The following is an 18,935-nucleotide window of genomic DNA, read 5'->3' on the forward strand; positions in this document are numbered from 1 at the left end:
AGAGCCCTACGGACATCAAGCGAGTGGAGCTGCTGCTCCCTGCCTGAGGAGTGAGGTTTCGGGAAAAAAACCGGGAGGAATATCTCTTGGTTGACGTGGAAGGCTGAGACCACCTTGGGGAGAAAAGCAGGGTGTGGTCTCAGCTGCACCTTGTCCTTGTGGAAGACCGTATATGGGGGGTCTACCACAAGAGCCCGGAGTTCCGACACCCGTCTAGCTGAGGTGATAGCTACTAGAAAGGCCGTCTTCCAAGAGAGGTAAAGCAGGGAGCAAGTAGCTAACGGCTCAAAGGGGGGCCCCATGAGTCGGGACAACACCAGGTTAAGATCCCAGGTTGGAGCAGGGGGACGGACGTTAGGGTATAAACGTTCCAGCCCCTTAAGGAATCTAGACACCGTCGGGTGGGAAAAAACAGAGTGACCATCCGCACCCGGGTGAAAGGTGGAGATAGCCGCTAGGTGGACTCGTAACGACGATATGGCCAGACCTTGCCCTTTGAGGGACCAAATGTAGTCTAAGATGTCGGCTACTGAAACTTCCATAGGGCGGAGATTTCTCTCTACGCACCAATAGGAGAATCGCTTCCATTTGGCCAAATATGTCGCCCTTGTAGACGGCTTTCTGCTGCCCAAGAGCACCTCCCTCACCGGCGTGGAACAGCGCAGCTCAGAGCCAGTCAGCCACGCAGGAGCCATGCCGCTAGGTGCAGCGACTGCAGGTCCGGGTGACAGAGGGTCCCGTGCTCCTGGGTAATCAGGTCCGGATGAAGGGGCAGGGGAACTGGGTCGGCTATGGCCAGGTCCAGCAGCATGGGGTACCAGTGCTGTCTGGGCCACGCCGGGGCTACCATGATCACATGAGCCCTGTCCCTGCGCACCTTCAGAAGGACCCTGTGGACCAACGGGAATGGGGGAAATGCATAGTACAGGTGGGTCGACCACTGGATGAGGAAGGCATCCGCTATCGACCCGGGTTCTCTGCCCTGAAAGGAGCAGAACGCTTGGCACTTCCTGTTCCCCTTGGCCGCGAAGAGGTCCACCCGGGGATAACCCCACCTCCGGAAGATGGAGAGGGCGACGTCCGGGCGAAGGGACCACTCGTGTGACAGGAAGGATCTGCTCAATCGATCCGCCAGCGTGTTCCGTACCCCGGGGAGGAAGGAAGCCATGAGGTGAATGGAGTGGGCTACACAAAAGTCCCAGAGTCGTATCGCCTCGTGGCACAGGGAGGAGGATCTGGTGCCGCCCTGCTTGTTGATATAATACATGGTCGTCGTGTTGTCGGTGAACACCGCGACACAACGACCCTGGAGCTGATGACAGAACGTTTGACAAGCAAGACGGACCGCTCTCAACTCCCGCATGTTGATGTGTAGCCCCACCTCCTCCTGGGACCACAGGCCCTGCGTCCTCAGGGTCCCTGCGTGGGCCCCCCAGCCGAGATCGGAGGCATCTGTTGTTAGGGACACCGAGGGCTGAGATGGGTGGAAGGGGAGACCCGCACACAATACTGACTGGTCCAGCCACCAACCGAGAGAATCTAAGACCCTCTGGGGGATCGTGATTAACATATCTAGTGGCTGTCTTGTCGGCCTGTAATGACTGATGAGCCACAACTGGAGCGGCCTCATGCGGAGCCGAGCGTAATTGGTCACGAAAGTACAGGCCGCCATGTGGCCTAACAGGGTTAGACACGTCCTCACTGACGTCAGGGGGGCTGTCTGTAGTCGTTGCACGATTGCCGACAAGGCCTGGAACCGCTGCAATGGCAGCAAGGCCCTGCCCACAGTGGCGTCCAGGACGGCCCCGATGAATTCCACCCTTTGTGTGGGGGCCAGGGTGGACTTGTCTGTGTTCACCAAGAGGCCCAGGGTGGCGAACATGTCGGTGATCACACGGACATGGTTGCAGACTTGTTGTTCCGACGTGCCCCGAATCAACCAATCGTCTAGATACGGGAACACGTGGATCCGACTGCGCCGAAGCTGCGCCACAACAACTGCCATGCATTTGGTAAACACTCTCGGGGCCGTGGACAAACCAAATGGGAGGACTGCAAATTGGTAATGCAGAGACCCCACAAGGAAGCGAAGGAAACGTCTGTGGGGTGGCCAGATAGCAATGTGGAAATACGCGTCCTGCATGTCGAGGGCGGCGTACCAGTCTCCCGGATCCAGGGATGGGATAATGGTCCCCAAGGAAACCATGCGGAACTTCAACTTCACCAGGTACTTGTTGAGCTCTCGCAGGTCGAGGATGGGCCTGAGGCCTCCCTTGGCCTTGGGGATCAGAAAGTAGCGGGAATAAAACCCCTTGCCTTTCTCGTTCTCCGGTACCGCCTCTATAGCCCCTTTGCGGAGGAGCGTCTGCACCTCCTGCCGAAGGAATTGCTCGTGAGAGGGGTCCCTGAAGAGGGACGAGGAAGGGGGGCGGGGAGGAGGAAATGAAACAAACTGCAGGCGGTATCCCGACTGCACCGTGCGTAAAACCCAGCGGTCTGATGTTATGAGGGACCAGGCCGGGAGGAAAAAAGAAAGGCGGTTGGAAAACGGGGGGAAAGGATCCAATGGGGAAACTGTTACTGCGCCCTCGGGCGCACCTTCAAAATGAAGGCTTGGGACCAGGCGGGGGCTTAGAGGAGCCTTGGTTTTGGCCCCCCGGGTTCCCCGAATGCCTGCGCCTTCCGTTCCTGCCGCGGCGCCTGTTAAGGTCCTGCCGCTGGCGGAACTGGAGATACGGCCTTCGCTGTTGTTGCTGTTGCTGCGGCCGGAAGGGTCTGCGCTGCGTCACTGGAGTGTGCATCCCCAGTGACCTCATGATGACGCGGTTGTCTTTTAGATTCTTTAGTCTAGGGTCTGTCTTATCCGAAAACAGCCCTTGGCCTTCAAAAGGAAGGTCCTGTATTGTGTGCTGGAGCTCCGGCGGAAGGCCGGAAACCTGCAGCCAGGAGAGGCGACGCATCGTTACACCCGACGCGAGGGTACGGGCAGCCGAATCCGCAGCGTCCAGAGAGGCTTGCAAGGACGTGCGTGCGACCCTCTTGCCTTCCTCTAAGATGGCCGCAAACTCCTGACGAGCGTCTTGTGGCAACAGCTCCTTGAATTTGTCTGCTGCCACCCAGGAGTTAAAGGCATATCTACTTAACAGGGCCTGTTGGTTGGAGACCCTGAGTTGCAGCGCTCCCGCCGAGTACACCTTACGGCCGAGGAGGTCCATCCGCCTAGCCTCCCTGGATTTGGGGGCTGGAGCCTCCTGGCCATGACGCTCCTTATCATTGACAGATTGGACCACCAGGGAACACGGAGTCGGGTGTACGTGGAGGAACTCGTAGCCCTTAGAAGGAGCCATGTACTTCCTCTCGACGCCCTTCGCCGTGGGAGGAATGGAGGCCGGAGACTGCCAGATGGTGTTGGCGTTGGCCTGGATGGTCCGTATGAACGGCAGGGCGACCCTGGTGGGAGCGTCTGCGGAGAGGATGGTGACAATAGGGTCCTCCACCTCCGAGACCTCCTCGGCTTGTAGACTCAGGTTTTGGGCTACTCGCCGGAGGAGGTCCTGGTGCGCCCTGAGGTCCAGCGGGGGGGGGCTGTTGGAGGAGGTCCCAGCCACCGCTTCGTCAGGGGAAGAAGATGAGGAGACCCCTGGCAAGAGGGTGTCCAAAGGGGGGTCTCCCTCGGCCCTCGCCTCTGCCTCAGGAGCCAACGTGGGGTCCTGTTGCTTGGATCCTTCCTCCCCATCCGGGGAGGGAGGGGGGCGAGACAACGAGGCCTCAGGTGCCCTGCGCTCTGCAGTCGGCGGTCTAGCAGGGAGCTGTTGGGGGCCCTGGGCCTGATGATACGCCCAGGGTGTCCAGAAACCCCATTGCTGTGGGGCTGCGTCCTGCTGTGGAGGCTCGCTGAACAGCGCCGCCTGCCGGTCGGTGCCCAGCGCGTAGCCACTGTCCGCCAGCGAAGACACCGACGGCTGCCTCGAGGGCCATGGCGGAGCGGACCCTGGATGGTAACGGTCCGCGCGGGCCGGCACGGGCGATCGTCTCGGTGCCGGGGACCGGTGCCGGGAGTCGTAACGGTGCCGGGAGCGGGACCGAGTTCTGCCACGGTGCCGGGATCTGGATCGGTACCGGGCGTCGCTTCGGTGCCGGGATCGGGACCTGCCACCGGTTCGGTACCGGGAGGTCGACCGGGACCGGGACCTGCCACCAGCTCGGCGCCGGGAGGTCGACCGGTGCGGCGAACGTCTGGATCGGCTCCTGGACTCGCGGTGCCGGTAACGGCGGCTGGAGTCCGACCGCGATCGTCTCGGTGTCGACCGGTGCCGCGAGTGCGACCGGTACCGCTGAGGGGAGCGGTGCCGGGACTGCGAGCGGCGGCGGGATCTGGAGCGACCTTGACGTCGGGACCTGGAGCGAGAACGAGAGTCCCGGGACGGTGCCGACATCATAGGCTTGCCTCTGGACACAACCCGCACCGGAGGTACCGGGGGTGGTAGCTGCGTGGGCTCGGTCAGGGCTATGAGGTCCCGTGCCGAGGCGAAGGCCTCTGGTGTAGATGGCACCACTATCTCAACCCCAGATGTCATGGGGGAGCTTGGCGGCACCGGACTCGACGGACCCGCCGGGCCCGGAGTCGACGGTGCCGGCGGCGCCGCGGCCGATACTGAGGCCGGGCGCTCCACTCGGGTGTGCCTGGCCGGAGTAGTGGACTTCGACGGCCTAGGCTCTGTCCCCGGTGCCGGAGAAGGTCGGTGCCGGGGAGTCTTCTCGGTGCCGGTGCGATCCGGTGCCGGCGCCGACATCACGGCCTGCGAAGCCGCCGGGTCAAGTGCCGCCTCCAGGAGGAGAGTCCGGAGCCTTTGATCCCTCTCCTTCTTAGTCCTTGGCTTAAAAGCCTTGCAGATGCGGCACTTGTCGGATCTATGCGATTCCCCCAGGCACTTCAGGCACGCGTCGTGGGGGTCGCTCGTGGGCATAGGCTTCTTGCAGGCCGCACACTGCTTGAAGCCCGGCGAACCAGGCATGAGCCCGGTGCCGGGTGCCGGGAAGGGCTAAGCCCCCGGCGAAAACTATTTACAGCTACTTATCAGTTAACTACTACTATCTACTTAACAATCTAACTAACAACTACAATAGAGATAACGATAGAGAACAAGGAGAGCTAGGGACGTGGAGGACAGCTATGCCGCGCTCCACAGTTCCAACGACCGACACGGCGGTAAGAAGGAACTGAGGAGCGGGTGGGCCGGCAGGGATATATATTGGGCGCCATGGCGGCGCCACTCCAGGGGGCGACCTGCCGGCCCACTGGAGTTGCTAGGGTAAAAAGTTTCCGACGAACGTGCACGCGCGGCGCGCACACCTAACTGGAATGGATGTGAGCAATCACTCGAAGAAGAAGCAGGAGTTTTCTAATAAAATTTGCATATGATACAAAGTTGTGAGGTACTGCCTATATGCAGGAGGACCAGAATATCATTCAAGAAGATTTGGATGACCTTGAAAACTAGAGTAATAGAAATGGTATGAAATTTAATAGTGCAAAGTGCAAGGTCATGCATGTAGGGACCAACAACAAGAATTACTGCTATAAGATGGGGAGGTATCAGTTGGAAGTGACAGAAGAGGAGAAAGACCTTGTGTATTGGTGTCATAAACAGATAGTAGGAGTTAATAGAACAAAAGTACTTTATATCTCTTTTGACTGTAAAGGGTTAACAAGTTCAGTGAGTCTGGCTGTCACCTGACCAGAGGACCAACCAGGGGACAGGATACTTTCAAATCTTGAGGGAGGGAAGTTTGTGTGTGTGCTGTTAGATTTTGGTTGTTGTTCACTCTAGGGGCTCAGAGGGACCAGATGTGCAACCAGGTTTCTCTCCAATCTCCCTGATACAGGTTCTTATAGATTCAAAATAGTAAGTACTAGGTGATAAGGCGAGTTAGGCTTATGTTTGTTTTCTTTATTTGCAAATGTGTATTTGGCTGGAAGGAGTTCAAATGTGTATTTTGCTGAAAGGATTTTAATTTGTACATGTATACTTAGACTGGGAGGGTATTCCCAGTGTCTATAGCTGAAAGACCCTGTAACATATTCCATCTTAAATTAACAAAGATAATTTTTACTGCTTTTCCTTCTTTAATTAAAAGCTTTTCTTGTTTAAGAACCTGATTGTTTTTTTATTCTGGTGAGACCCCAGGGGACTGGGTCTGGATCCACCAGGAAATTGGTGGGGAGAAAGGTTAACTTCTCTCTGTGTTAGGATTACTTTCTCTCTCAGGGAGAGTCTGGGATGGGGAGAGAGAAGGAGAGGGGAAGGTGGATTTTCCTCTCTGTTTTAAGATTCAAGGAGTTTGAATCACAGTGACCTTCCAGGGTAACCCAGGGAGGGGAAGCCTGGGAGAGGCAACGGTGAGGGAAAGGGTTTACTTTCCTTGTGTTAAGATCCAGAGGGTCTGGGTCTTGGGGGTCCCCGGGCAAGGTTTTGGGGGGACCAGAGTGTACCAGGCACTGGAATTCCTGGTTGGTGGCAGTGCTACAGGTTCTAAGCTGGTAATCAAGCTTAGAGGAATTCATGCTGGTACCCCATCTTTTGGACGCTAAGGTTCAGAGTGGGGAATTATGCCATGACAATTGGTCGATCACAAATGACTATGAGCCGCTGATGTGATGCAGCCTTGATAAAGGGTAGTGCAATGCTAGGATGCATAAGGCGAGATATTTCCAGTAGAGACAGGGAAGGTTTGTTACCATTATACAAGGCACTGATGAGACTTGATCTGGAATACTGTGTGCAATTCTGGTCTCCATGTTTAAGAAAGATGAATTCTAACCAAAACAGGTGCAGACAAGGCTACTAGGATTGGGGGAGGGATAGTTCAGTGGTTTGAGCATTGGCATACTAAATCCAGCGTTGTGAGTTCAATCCTTGAGGGGGCCACTTCAGGATCTAGTGCAAAAATCAGTACTTGGTCCTGCTAGTGAAGGCAGGGGACTGAACTCCATGACCATTTTTGTGGGGGATAGCTCAGTGGTTTGAGCATTGGCCTGCTAAACTCAGGGTTGTGAGTTCAATCCCTGAGGGGCCCATTTAGGAATCTGGGGCAAAAATCTGTCTGGGGATTGGTCCTGCTTTGAGCAGGGGGTTGGACTAGATGACCTCCTGAGGTCCCTTCCAACCCTGATATTCTATGATTCTATGATCAGAGCAATGGAGAACCTACCTTACAAAAGGACACTTAGGCTGAACAAAACAAAGGATGAAGAGAGATAAGATTGTGCTCTATAAATATGTCAAAGGGATAAATATCAGGGGGAGAGAGAGAGAGAGAGAGAGGAGGGAGTGATTTAAGTTAAGAGCTAATGTTGGCACAAGGACAAATGGACATAAACTGGCCATCAATAACTTTAGGCTTGAAATTAGATAAAGGTTTCTCACCATCAGAGGAATGAAGTTCTGGAAAAGCCTTCCAAGGGGAGTAGTGCAGGCAGAAAACCTCACCCATTTTAAGGATGAGCTTGATACATTTATGAAAGGGATGATATGATGAGATTTCCTATAATGGTATATGGCCAATCCACAACTTCTATTAGCAAATATCGCCAATGGCCAGAGATGGGTCACTAGAGTCCTTGGACCTTCAAAAACTTTTAGTGCTTCTATCAATGCTTACCCCAGAAATTCTGATTCCTGAAAACAGAGCATAGCCAATGTGGGTTTATATTAGAGAAGTTAACGGGAGGGATAGCTCAGTGGTTTGAGCATTGGCCTGCTAAACCCAGGGTTGTAAGCTCAATCCTTGAGGGGACCATGTAAGGATCTGGGGCAAAAATCAGTACTTGGTCCGGCTAGTGAAGGCAGGGGGTTGGACTCAATGACCTTTCAGGGTCACTTCCAGCTCTATGAGATAGGTATATCTTCATATGAATATCTCTGCATTATAGCTAGTCTGGCATTTGGTGTCACATTCAGACTACAGTGTGGTATGTGGGGAGTCCTGTCTCACCTTGTTGACAAGGATGCTGACTTTGTTGCCATTAGCATTGCACTTAACCGATGCAATGCCCCGCAGGCCAGGAAAGAGCTCAGTCAAGTTCTTACTACTGCAGTGCACTTTCGCCTCTCTGTAGGAACAGACAACAGTGATTCATGTGGTGCCAAGTGTCAGTGCTTGAAAAACAGTTTAAAATATTTTTCAAACTTCAGAAAAGACCTTTAATAATCAAATCAAATAGGGCACAAGACCCAAATATTGGAAGTCTTCTCACCTTTTGTCCCAGACTCTAGCTTCCTCTTTAGAGGCTTAAACGCAGCAGGAATAAACTTAAAATGTTATGCAGTGTTCCAACACCTGCAACAAGAAAATCCTGCCATCCTGTTTCAGGAGAAGTAGGATTTGTCTACACAGGGAAATTGACTGGCATAGCTGAACTGGAATAACTATTGCGTCCCCATGACAAAGTTATACTGGCATAACTATAGTGGAATAGTTATTCCACTTTAGCTATGCTAGTCAGATTCTCCACATAAAAAAGTTCTAAGGGCTCGTCTACACTGCCTTGCAGTTTGGACTCCAGGCATATGAACAGCAGTGTGCAACAAAGTGCTGCTGTGCTATAAGAGCTCTGTGTGGATAATGCAGGCATGAACTAAAAGGATCCTAGTTCATATTAATGTACTCCTCTCAAAACAGGACTACATTCACATCCCCATAGTCTGAACTGCTGGGTAGAGCAGACATAGCCTAAACGCCTGAATTGTTCACACTTTTGTCCTCCTTTCTCCCTATATCCAATCAATCCTTCCTACCGTAGAAGCCACAGTAACAGCATTCACTCTGTGCCTGAGAGGACACCTCCTATCAGTCACTGGGATACAGCTAGCAAGAGTGATAGTATTTATTTTTAGATTTATAAAATGAAAACAAGGCATGGCCTCTGAATTGGTATGTAAAAATAACATTCTGGGGTTCTATTTATTATCTCTTGTTAATTCCAGATCAAATATGCTCACTGTACAAGTAAATGAGTTTTTTTACAGCCCTAAAAACTTAGCCTGACATCTGAGATTTAAGCTAGGTTCTTTCAATCTACAACATCAACACCAATAATAAAAGCCCTGCAAGTCATAGTGATACCCTGCACAAACCCAAGGTTTTCAGATTAGGCCCTCTGTGATACCTGTGCAATGCCAGTGCTGCTAATGGGTTTTCACAGGTTTGACTGACTGGAGTTTTGCAAATTGTTCTGCTGATTATACATAAGAAAGAACAGAATTCAGCTTACCCTCTTAGTTCTGCTGGGTTCTCAAATTGTACAAGTTTGACAATCACTTGTCAGGACAGAAGCACACTTCAACATAACAGTATGACTAATATTAATTAAACTCTCACTCATTTCAGAACTTAATTAAGCCCTTCACCTCAGGAAAAGTTCCCCCCAAAAAGGGGGGGGGGAGCGCTTATGCCAGGACCTGTAGGTCAACAAACTTCGGCTTTTTGATTCAATAGAGAAAGTTAATTCCAAAGTTGAGGACCCTCTACTCCTCTTATGTTTGTACTTACGGGTTGGCAGTAGAAATATCCAAATTGTTCTCAACTACTAAGTACAAAGGGAAAGAGATGGTCTTAAGTATCTAAGATCCAATCCACAAAATACTTTATAGACTGAAGTCATCACCTTGAGAAAGCTTTTGTGGACTCCTTCCCCACTGCCCAAAAGTATTGCTTATGTTCTCAGCGAGATCTGCAAAATGCCCTGTTCTGTTCCTAAAGCCAGGTTTCCTACATGGGAGAGTATCAAGCTACTCACTGAGCCATCATCAGCCTTACCACAGAAGGCTTTGGCTAGTGAATGACAGTGACAAACCATGATGCTGTTACTCAGTATCACCCCAGATGGAAATCATTGTGGGAAAAAAGGTAATTATTTCAAGTTTCCCTTCCCTCTAGGAAAAAAATTTAAAAAAAGAGATGAGCCATGCAAACTCCACTCCAGTGAAAACATTGTATTTATCCCCAAAGAAATATTCATTGATTATTGGAGTAATGATGGAAATAAACACTGAAGATCTGGAACCCCTGAATGCACTATATGTGCTGCTTACAACAGTGCATGAATTTCCTGCTCTGTGGGATTATGAGTCCAAGTCCACACTGAGAATTCAAACTCATGGAGAAGCAGCAGTGACATCACTGAAGCCATTACCCTTGACCTCAAATCTCAGACCTAGAAAAAATGGTTACTCACCTTCTTGTAACGATTGTGCTTCGAGATATGCTGTTCATGTCCAGGGCTGCCCGGGGGGGGGAGGGGCAAGTGGGGCAATTTGCCCCAGGCACTGGGCCCCGCAGGGGCCCCCATGAGAGTTTTTCAGGGCCCCTGGAGCGGGGTCCTTCACTCACTCTGTGGGCCCTAGAAAACTCTCGTGGGGCCAGGGCCCCCGGAGCTTCTTCCGCTCTGGGTCTTCAGTGAATTACAGCCGAAGCAGGACCTGCCGCCGAAGTGCCAGGTCTTCAGCGGCAATTCGGCGGCGGGGTGCCCCCACCACGGGTCTTCAGGGCACTTCGGTGGCAGGTCCCGGAGCAGAAGCACCCCCCGCCACCAAATTGCCGCTGAAGCAGTGCCCCCCCCCCCTGCTGCTGAAGACCCCAGGCCCCCTGAATCCTCTGGGTGGCCCTGTTCATGTCCATTCCAATCAGGTGTGCACACGCCACGTGCACGACAGCTGGAAGATTTTTCCCCTAGCAGTATCCGTAGGGTCAGTCTGGGCACGCCCTTGAGTCTTCATGACACTCAATATAGGGCAATGCTGACCCAAACCCCCCTCAGTTCCTTCTTGCCAGCTACTCCAACAGCAGGGTAGGAGGTTGGGTATTGGAATGGACATGAACAACACATCTTGAAGAACAACACTTATGAGAAGGTGAGTAACTTTTTTCTTCTTCGAGTGCTTGTTCATGTCAATTCCAACCAGGTGACTACCAAGCCTAAGTTCAGGAGGCAGGGTTGGAGTTGTCCACTGATTGGAGCACCGTTCTACCAAAGGCTGCATCATCTCTGGCCTGCTGGGTAATCGCATAATGTGCGGTGAAACTATGTATGGAGGACCGCGTTGCCGCTCTGCATATTTCATGAAGGGGAACCTGCACCAGGAATGCAGCTGAAAAAGCCTGAGCCCTGGTGGAGTGTGCAGTGAGCAGAAGGGCAGGCATCCCTGCCAGGTTATAGCACTCTTGGATGCAGGATGTGATCCACGATGAAATTAGTTGAGAGGAGACTGGAAGACCCTTCATTCTGTCTGCCACAGTCACGAATAGTTGAATGGACCTTCGGAATGGCTTTGTTCTCTCAGTTTAAGAGGCTAATGCTCTGCGGACATCCAACGAATGATGCCTCTGCTACCTGCCACTTGAGTGTGGCTAAGTATAGAACACTGGGAGGAAGATGTCCTGGTTGACGTGAAATTGCTAGACAACTTTTGGGAGGAAAGCTGGGTGAGGCCGGAGCTGAAACTTGTCCTTAAAAAACAAGGAGGCTCTGATGTTAGGCTCTTGAGCTCAGACACCCTCCTGGCTGAGGTTATTGCCACCAGAAATGCCACCTTGTACGAGAGGAAGAGCACGGAGCCAGGGCCGCCCAGAGGGCAGGGCAAGTGGGGCAATTTGCCCCGGGCCCCGCAGGGGACCCCACAAGAGTTTTCAGGGGCCCTCATGAGAGTTTTCGGCGGGTCTTCAGCGGCAAGTCCTTAAGTGCCACCGAACAGACCCGGAGTGAGTGAAGGACCTGCTGCTGAAGACCTGGAGCTTCTTCTGCTCCGGGTCTTCAGCGGCAGCTCCTTCACTTGCTCTGGGACCCGCTGCCGAAGTGCCCCGAAGACCTGGAGCAGAAGGACCCCCACCGCCGAAGACCCCAGGCCCCCTGAATCCTCTGGGCAGCCCTGCAGGGAGCATGCTGTTAGCGGTTCAAAGGGCGGCCCCGTCAGTATAGAAAGGACCAGGTTGAGGTCCCAGGCCAGGACCAGCTATCAGACTTGCAGATATAGCCTGTGGAGATCTTTGAGGAAAGGGCTGACCATAGGGTTGGCAAAGACTGACCGGCCCTCTGTGCCTGGATGGAAGGAAGAAATGGTGGCCAAGTGAACCTGTACTGATGACATGGACAGACCCTGCTGCTTGAGATGGAGAAGGTTGTACAGTATGAGGCAATCATAAAGGACAAATGATGCTGCGCCAGCCAGACTGAAGATTTCTTCCAATTGGTAAGGTAGGTAGCTCTGGTGGAGGGTCTCCTACTGCCAAGGAGAACATGTCTAACTGGGTCTGAGCAGGAGAGCTCCATTGGGTTCAGCCATGGAGCTTCCATGCTGTGAGGTTCAACTACTCAAGGTTTAGATGCTGGAGATGGCCATGATCCTAGATTATCAAGTCCGTTAAGAGCAGCAAGGTGACTGGGGCTTCCATGGACACGTCCAGGAGCAATGTGTACCAGTGCTGGCGGAGCCAGGCTGGAGCTATCAATATCACAACTTCTTGATTCCTCTGTATCTTGAGAGTACCTCATGAATGAGAGGGATGGGTGGGAATGCATACAGGAGATGGCTTCTCCAGGGAAGGGGGAATGCATCCATTATGGAACCTGGGCTGTGATTCAGGAATCATAGAAGATTAGGGTTGGAAGAGACCTCAGGAGGTCATCTAGTCCAATCCCCTGCTCAAAGGAAGGAGAAGAATTGCTGACACTTCCTGTTGTATCGCACGGCAAAGAGGTCTACCTGGGGAAAGCCTCACTGCTGGAAAGTGGAGTTCGCGATGTCCGGGCATAGGGACCACTTGTGGCCATGGAACGACCTGCTGAGATAATCCGCTAACTCATTCTGTACCCTAGGGAGATATGATGCTTGCAGGTGTATCGAATGCTCTACGCAGAAGTCCCACACATGAGGGCTTCCTGGCACAGGGAAAAGGAGCGTGCCCCCCCTCCCAAGTTTGTTGATATAAAATATCTCCGTGGTGTTGTCTGTCATCACTGATACACATCTTCCCCCTTAAATGGGCTTGGAAAGGTTGGCATGCCAGGATACTGCTCTCAGCTCTCTGACACTGATGTGGAGAGAGAGCTCTGCCGGAGACCAGAGGCCTTGTGTCCTGAGGTCTCCCAGATGTGCTCCCCAGCCCAAGTCTGATGCGTCCGTAATCAATGAGAGAGTTAGCTGAGGGCTGGTGAAGAGGACCCCTGCACACACCAGCTGTGGGTCAAGCCTCCTCAGAAGGGAGTTGAGGACCAGGTGAGGCAGAGTCACAACCCTGTCAAACTGTCCCGAACTGGTCAATACACCGAGGCCAGCCAGTTGCTCCAGTCGTGGAATCTGAGCCTGGCATGTTGCACCACATAGATACAAGCGGCCATGTGTCCCAGGAGTTTCAGGCAATTCCTTGCTGTGGTGGTGGGAAACTGCCTGAGACTCCAAATAATGTCGCCCAGGGCCCGGAACCTCAATTCTCATAGGTACGTCCTGGCCTGGGTTGAAATCAGTACCACCCCTATACATTCTATCTGCTGAACTGGGGACAGTGTTGATTTCCCCACATTTAGAAGGCTCAGTTCGTCAAACATCATTCTTATAAAGTCGACTTGTGATTCCACTTGAATCCTGGACCAGACCTTGATCAGGCAGTTGCTGAGGTGTGGAAACACCTGTACCTGCCACCTGCGGAGGTACGCAACCACCTGAGGTATTTTCTGTGGGACGGTGTGATTGCTATATGAAAGTACACATCCTTCAAGTCAAGGGCAGCATACCAGTCTCCTGGACCCAAGCAAGAGATGATAGAGGCTAAGGAGATCATGCGGAACTTGAGTTTTGTCATAAACTTGTTGAGCTCTTGCAGGTCTAGGATGGGCCTGAATCTGCCCTTGGCTTGCAGTATCAGGAAGTACTGGGAATAGAAGCCCTTGCCCTTCTGCTCCTGAGGAACCTCTTTCACTGCCCCCAGCAAAGCAGTGAGAGCACCTCCTGTATAAGGAGTTGCTCATGAGAAGGGTCCCTGAAGAGGGACGGAGAAGTGTGGTGGAAGTGCAGGAGGGCGGAAAATTGAAGTGAATATCCCCTCTCTACCATGTGGAGCACCCAACGGTCCAATGTAATACTGGCCTACGCAGGGTAGAAAGGGGATAGACGAGAAGAAAAGGTAAGGCAGGATGGATCCAGTCATTGCACTGGTGCATCGCCCTAGGGCACACCTTCAAAAGGCCTGTGTTTGGCCTCAGGAGGGTTTAGACTGGCCAGAGCCCTGCCCAGAGGAGGGATGAGGTATCTTCCTCGAGTTCTTACTCTTCCTGCGTGACCCTTCATGCCTACCCTGAGGCTGATAATTCCTCAGTGGGGGCTGAGGTCTAAAGTGTCTCCGTTGGTTGGCAGGGGTGTGGAGGCCCAGGGATTTCAGGGTGGCCCAAGAGTCCTTGAGACTCTGCAGGCAAGAGTCAGTCTTCTCAGAGAACAAAGACTGACCCTCAAAGGGGAGGTCCTGGACTGTCTGTTGTACCTCATACAGGAGGGTAGAGACCTGAAGCCAGGAACTCCTTCTCATAGCCATCCTGGTAGGTACGCTACCCCGGTAGCCATGGTGCGAGACACTGTGTCCACAGTGTCTAAGACTGCCTAAAGGGATGCACGAGAGATCAATTTTCCCTCCTCTACTAGTTCAGAAAATTCTATGCGAGAGTCCATAGGCAGGAGTTTTGCAAATTTTTCCATGGTCCCACAAGTATTGTAATTGTACCTGCTAACCACCGCTGGATGGCTAGCGATGCGGAGCTGCAAACACACACCCCTCCCCCGAATTGAATAGATTTTCCCCCAGAAGAGGTCCAGTTTTTGGCCTCTTGATTCTTTGGAGAGGGCCCCTGGTAGCCCTGGTGCTTGCATTGGTTGGCCATATTCCCTATCAGGGAGTCCACCAGGGGGTGCGTATGTAAGTGTTCATACCACTTGGAGGAGACTAGATATCTCCGCTCATGCCTTTTCATGGTAGGCAGCAATGAAGATGGGGTCCGCCACAGGGTCTTAGTGGCATCGCTGATGGTCTTAATCAGCAGCCAAGCGATATGGGATGGCCCTGGAAGGGAAAGGCTATCGACCATCGGGTTGCCTCCTCCACCACTTCTCCGGTTTGATGTTTAGGTTCTGGGCCACCTGTCTCAGCAGCTGTTGTAGGACCTTGCTGTCCTCTAAGGCTGGAGAGGTTGATAAGCCAGCCACCACTTCATCCAGAGACGAGGAGAATGAGGTGGTGACTGGTACTACTCCCTGCCCTTGGCCTCATTGGGGTCCCACGGGGCGAGGATCACCAGTGCTGCTGTTGGCGCTACAGACAGTGCCAGGATTGGTGCTGGGATTAGAGCTGCGCTCAGTGCCAAGGATGTGAAGCAACTGGCGCCCCCGTCAACACCACAATCAGTGCCGAGATCACTGATGTCGGTATGGCTGCTGGATGGGCCCCCGCCAGGATCCCTGGTGCGGAAGGCATGTGCAGCAGAGGCCACTGATGCCCATCTGGAACCCTGGCTCTGCCCCTGACATTGGTGATAGGCCCAGGGTGTCCAGAAGGGCCACTGAGGAGCCTGCCACTGTCCTGGCCACAGTGCCAGGTACGGCTGTCTGTTGCAACAGGAGTGAGATCTTCTGCTCCTACTGGAACGCGATGACTCTGCTTCCGACTGAGGTTTCCAACTGTGATGACCACAGAGGAGTGGAGCCCCTTGGTGCTGGAGAGAGATGCCAACTCGGGGACCGGAGCGGGCCACCGGTGCCAGGAGTCGATACGCTGGGGATGATACCCTCATCGCCACCATCATCGCTGGCTTACCCACAGAATGTATTGGGCCAGGAATCAGTGCCATCAAGCAGTGCAGATCCAGACTCGACTAGACCCCTCCTGAGGCAGGAGTCAGCGGAAGCCCCACCAACTGGGTGCCTGATGCAGACTTGCTGGCCACCTGGTCTTTAGACCTGGTTGGGGAATGCCCTCTATTGGCCTTCGTTTTGTGGGGCACCACGTAGTGGGGCCTTACAGATGTCTGGGACCTGTGTGCAGAGCTGTGGCGGTGCTGAAGGTCTCTAGAGGAGTCCTTCCTCGGCACTGACTTGCACATCGACGATGCTGGAGCACTGCGCGCCAAGGAAGCAGCACTTGGGGCCGAGTCTGCCGCACTGGGCACCAACTGAGGCCCACATGCAGCCTCTATAAGCAAAACTCAGAGGTGTTGTTCTCTGTCTTTAAGGGTCCTGGGGCAAAACCCTCTACAGATCTTACAACGCTCCCTAAGGTGACCCTCACTGAGACAATTCAAGCATGAAGTGTGTGGGTCACTTCTCAGCATAAACCTGCCGCAGTTCGAGCACAGCTTAAAGCCCAGGGACTGAGGCATACCCCAGTGCCAGGGAAAAGCGTTGGGGCAGGGGGGAACCCCAAAGGAAACTTATGAGAAGTACTATCTACACTAAGTGTAACTACTCTACTACTAAATCTAACTATATATACACAAAGGGTGATACTGTAAAGCACACGCTTGCTGAGGAAAGAGCAATGGAGTTCCAGCTAGCCATCATAGACGGTAAGAAAGAACTGGTGGGCGGGGGGGTCGCGTCAGCAGGGCTCTATATTGGGCACCATGAAGATGTGATTCCAGGGGGGCACCCAGACCAACCCTGCAGATACTGCTAGGGGAAAAATCTTCCAGCTGTCATGCATGCAGCGCGCTCATATCTGATTTGAATTGACATGAACAAGCACTCAAAGAAGAGCTTGATTATACAAAAGGGTCAACTTCTCACAAGAGTGATTTGTGAGTGTATAAAACAACATCAGTTTATCAGATACTATTGAACTGGCAATACACTTCACTAGGTAAGACTGGATCTTCTAACCTCAGCTTCTCCCTGAAAACATTGAAGGTAGAGCAGCAAAATTTGGCAGGAGTCTATAAAGTAAAAAATATATACACTTTTTTTTTTTAAAAGAAGCCAAGGACTGAATAGGCAAGATAACTTCTACAGGGCATGCAGCATGAGAAAGCCTGCACTCTCACTGCCTTTGACGTACCTATTCTATGAATTCAGTCTCCATGGTTGTCAGTTTAGCATTTTTCACCAGTACAAAATTCCCTTAAGATTAAAAAAAAAAGAAAGAAGAAGAAGAAAAGAAGAAAAGAAACCTGAGCTATAGATTCCGACCCTTGTAAACGCTTAATAATACCTGCGAGAGAGATCAAAGATTTTAAAGTGAGCCAAGTCCGTTCCCACAGCCAGGAAATTCCCGCAGATATCCAACAGGCAGGGATTCCCCTCTGCTTCAGAGAACACCAGCAGCTGTTTGACAGTACCCTGGGGAGGGGAGATAGCAGCAACTTTAAATGTTAACTTTCCGACAGGGAGGTTTTTCTGTCAATTAAGCTTGCACATCAAGCTCACTTCTGTTTTATCCCAACCACCACCACCAATTAATAAGCGCATCACAGCAATTTCTTGATATTATCCTATCTAGGAACAGCTATACAATAGACCGGGGGACAGGGAGGGGGACGACAGTTACCCACCTTTTTGTAACTATTGTTCTTCAAGATGTGTCACTCATGTCCACTTCATTGTAGTAGTGTGTGCACCCACTTGTGCAGCTGTCAAAGACTTTTCCCTTAGCGGTAAGCAGTGAGCCAGCTGTGGTGCCCTCTGGAGTGCTCCGCTCACACTGAGGTATATCAGGCGCTGCCGGCCCTACGTCCTTTCAGTTCCTTTTTGCTGACAACTCCAACAGAGGGGCAAGAGGAATGAACATGAACACCACATCTCAAAGAACAACAGTTTTGAAAAGGTGGGTAAACATTTTTTCTTCTTCGAGTGTTTGCTCATGTCCATTCCATTGTAGGTGACTCACAAGCAGAATCCTCCGAGGTGGACTCGGAATTCAGTCTTGTAGATTGGAGCACTGCTCTGCTGAAACCGCGTCGTCTTGAGCTTGTCAGGTCAGTGCATAGTGCGAAGCTAATGTGTGGATAGATGACACATTGGAAAAGATGGGGATCAATATGAAAATTGAAAGGTGGATAAGGAACTGGTTAAAGGGGAGACTACAACGGGTCATACTGAAAGGTGAACTGTCAGGCTGGAGGGAGGTTACTAGTGGAGTTCCTCAGGGATCAGTTTTGGGACCAATCTTTTTATTGCTGACCTTGGCACAAAAAGTGGGAGTGTGCTAATAAAGTCTGCTGATGACACAAACCTGAGAGGTATTGCCAAGACAGAGAAGTACTGGGATATCATACAGGAAGTTCTGGATGACCTTGTAAACTGGAGTAATAGTAATAGGATGAAATTTAATAGTGAAAAGTGCAAGGTCATGCATTTAGGGATTAATAACAAGAACTATTGTTATAACCTGAGGACTCATCAGTTGGAAGTAACAAAGGAGAAGGACCTCGGAGTATTGGTTCATCACAGGATGAGTATGAGCCGCCAATGTGATATCGCTGTGAAAAAAAGTAATGCGGTCTTGGGATGCATCAGGCGAGGTATTTCCAGTAGAGATAAGGAGGTGTTAGAACTGTTATACAAGGCACTGGTGAGACCTCATCTGGAATACTGTGTGCAGTTGTGGTCTCCCATGTTTAAGAAGGATGAATTCAAACTGGAACAGGATCAGAGAAGGGCTACTAGGATGATCCGAGGAATGGAAAACCTGTCTTATGAAAGGAGACTCAAAGAGCTTGGCTTGTTTAGCCTAACCAAAAGTAGGCTGAGGGGAGATATGACTGCTCTCTATAAATATATCAGAGGAATAAATACCAGGGAGGGAGAGGAATTATTTAAGCTCAGTACCAATGCGGACACAAGAACAAATGGACATAACTGGCCATCAGGAAGTTTAGACTTGAAATTAGATGAAGGTTTCTA

General features: G+C 51.8%; 2 protein-coding genes across 11 annotated transcripts in view; one reads left to right on the top strand and one right to left on the bottom strand.

Annotated features, from left to right (window-relative positions):
- The window catches only part of TELO2 (telomere maintenance 2), a 384,906-nt gene that overhangs the window by 159,748 nt on the left and 206,223 nt on the right, over nt 1–18,935 (top strand). The window lies entirely within an intron of this gene.
- The window catches only part of IFT140 (intraflagellar transport 140), a 254,848-nt gene that overhangs the window by 117,923 nt on the left and 117,990 nt on the right, over nt 1–18,935 (bottom strand). For 3 of the 5 annotated variants that reach the window (XM_050968079.1, XM_050968074.1, XM_050968078.1), the window contains 2 exons: nt 17,245–17,372; nt 7,996–8,113 (listed from right to left, as the gene is read on the bottom strand). In XM_050968079.1, the coding sequence (XP_050824036.1) occupies nt 7,996–8,113; nt 17,245–17,372 (246 nt within the window). The remainder of the gene's footprint in view (nt 1–7,995; nt 8,114–17,244; nt 17,373–18,935) is intronic. The other 2 variants (XM_050968076.1, XM_050968077.1) reach the window with 2 other exon arrangements.

Source organism: Gopherus flavomarginatus, chromosome 9 (assembly GCF_025201925.1).
Source record: "Gopherus flavomarginatus isolate rGopFla2 chromosome 9, rGopFla2.mat.asm, whole genome shotgun sequence".
Classification (NCBI taxonomy): Eukaryota; Metazoa; Chordata; order Testudines; family Testudinidae; genus Gopherus; species Gopherus flavomarginatus.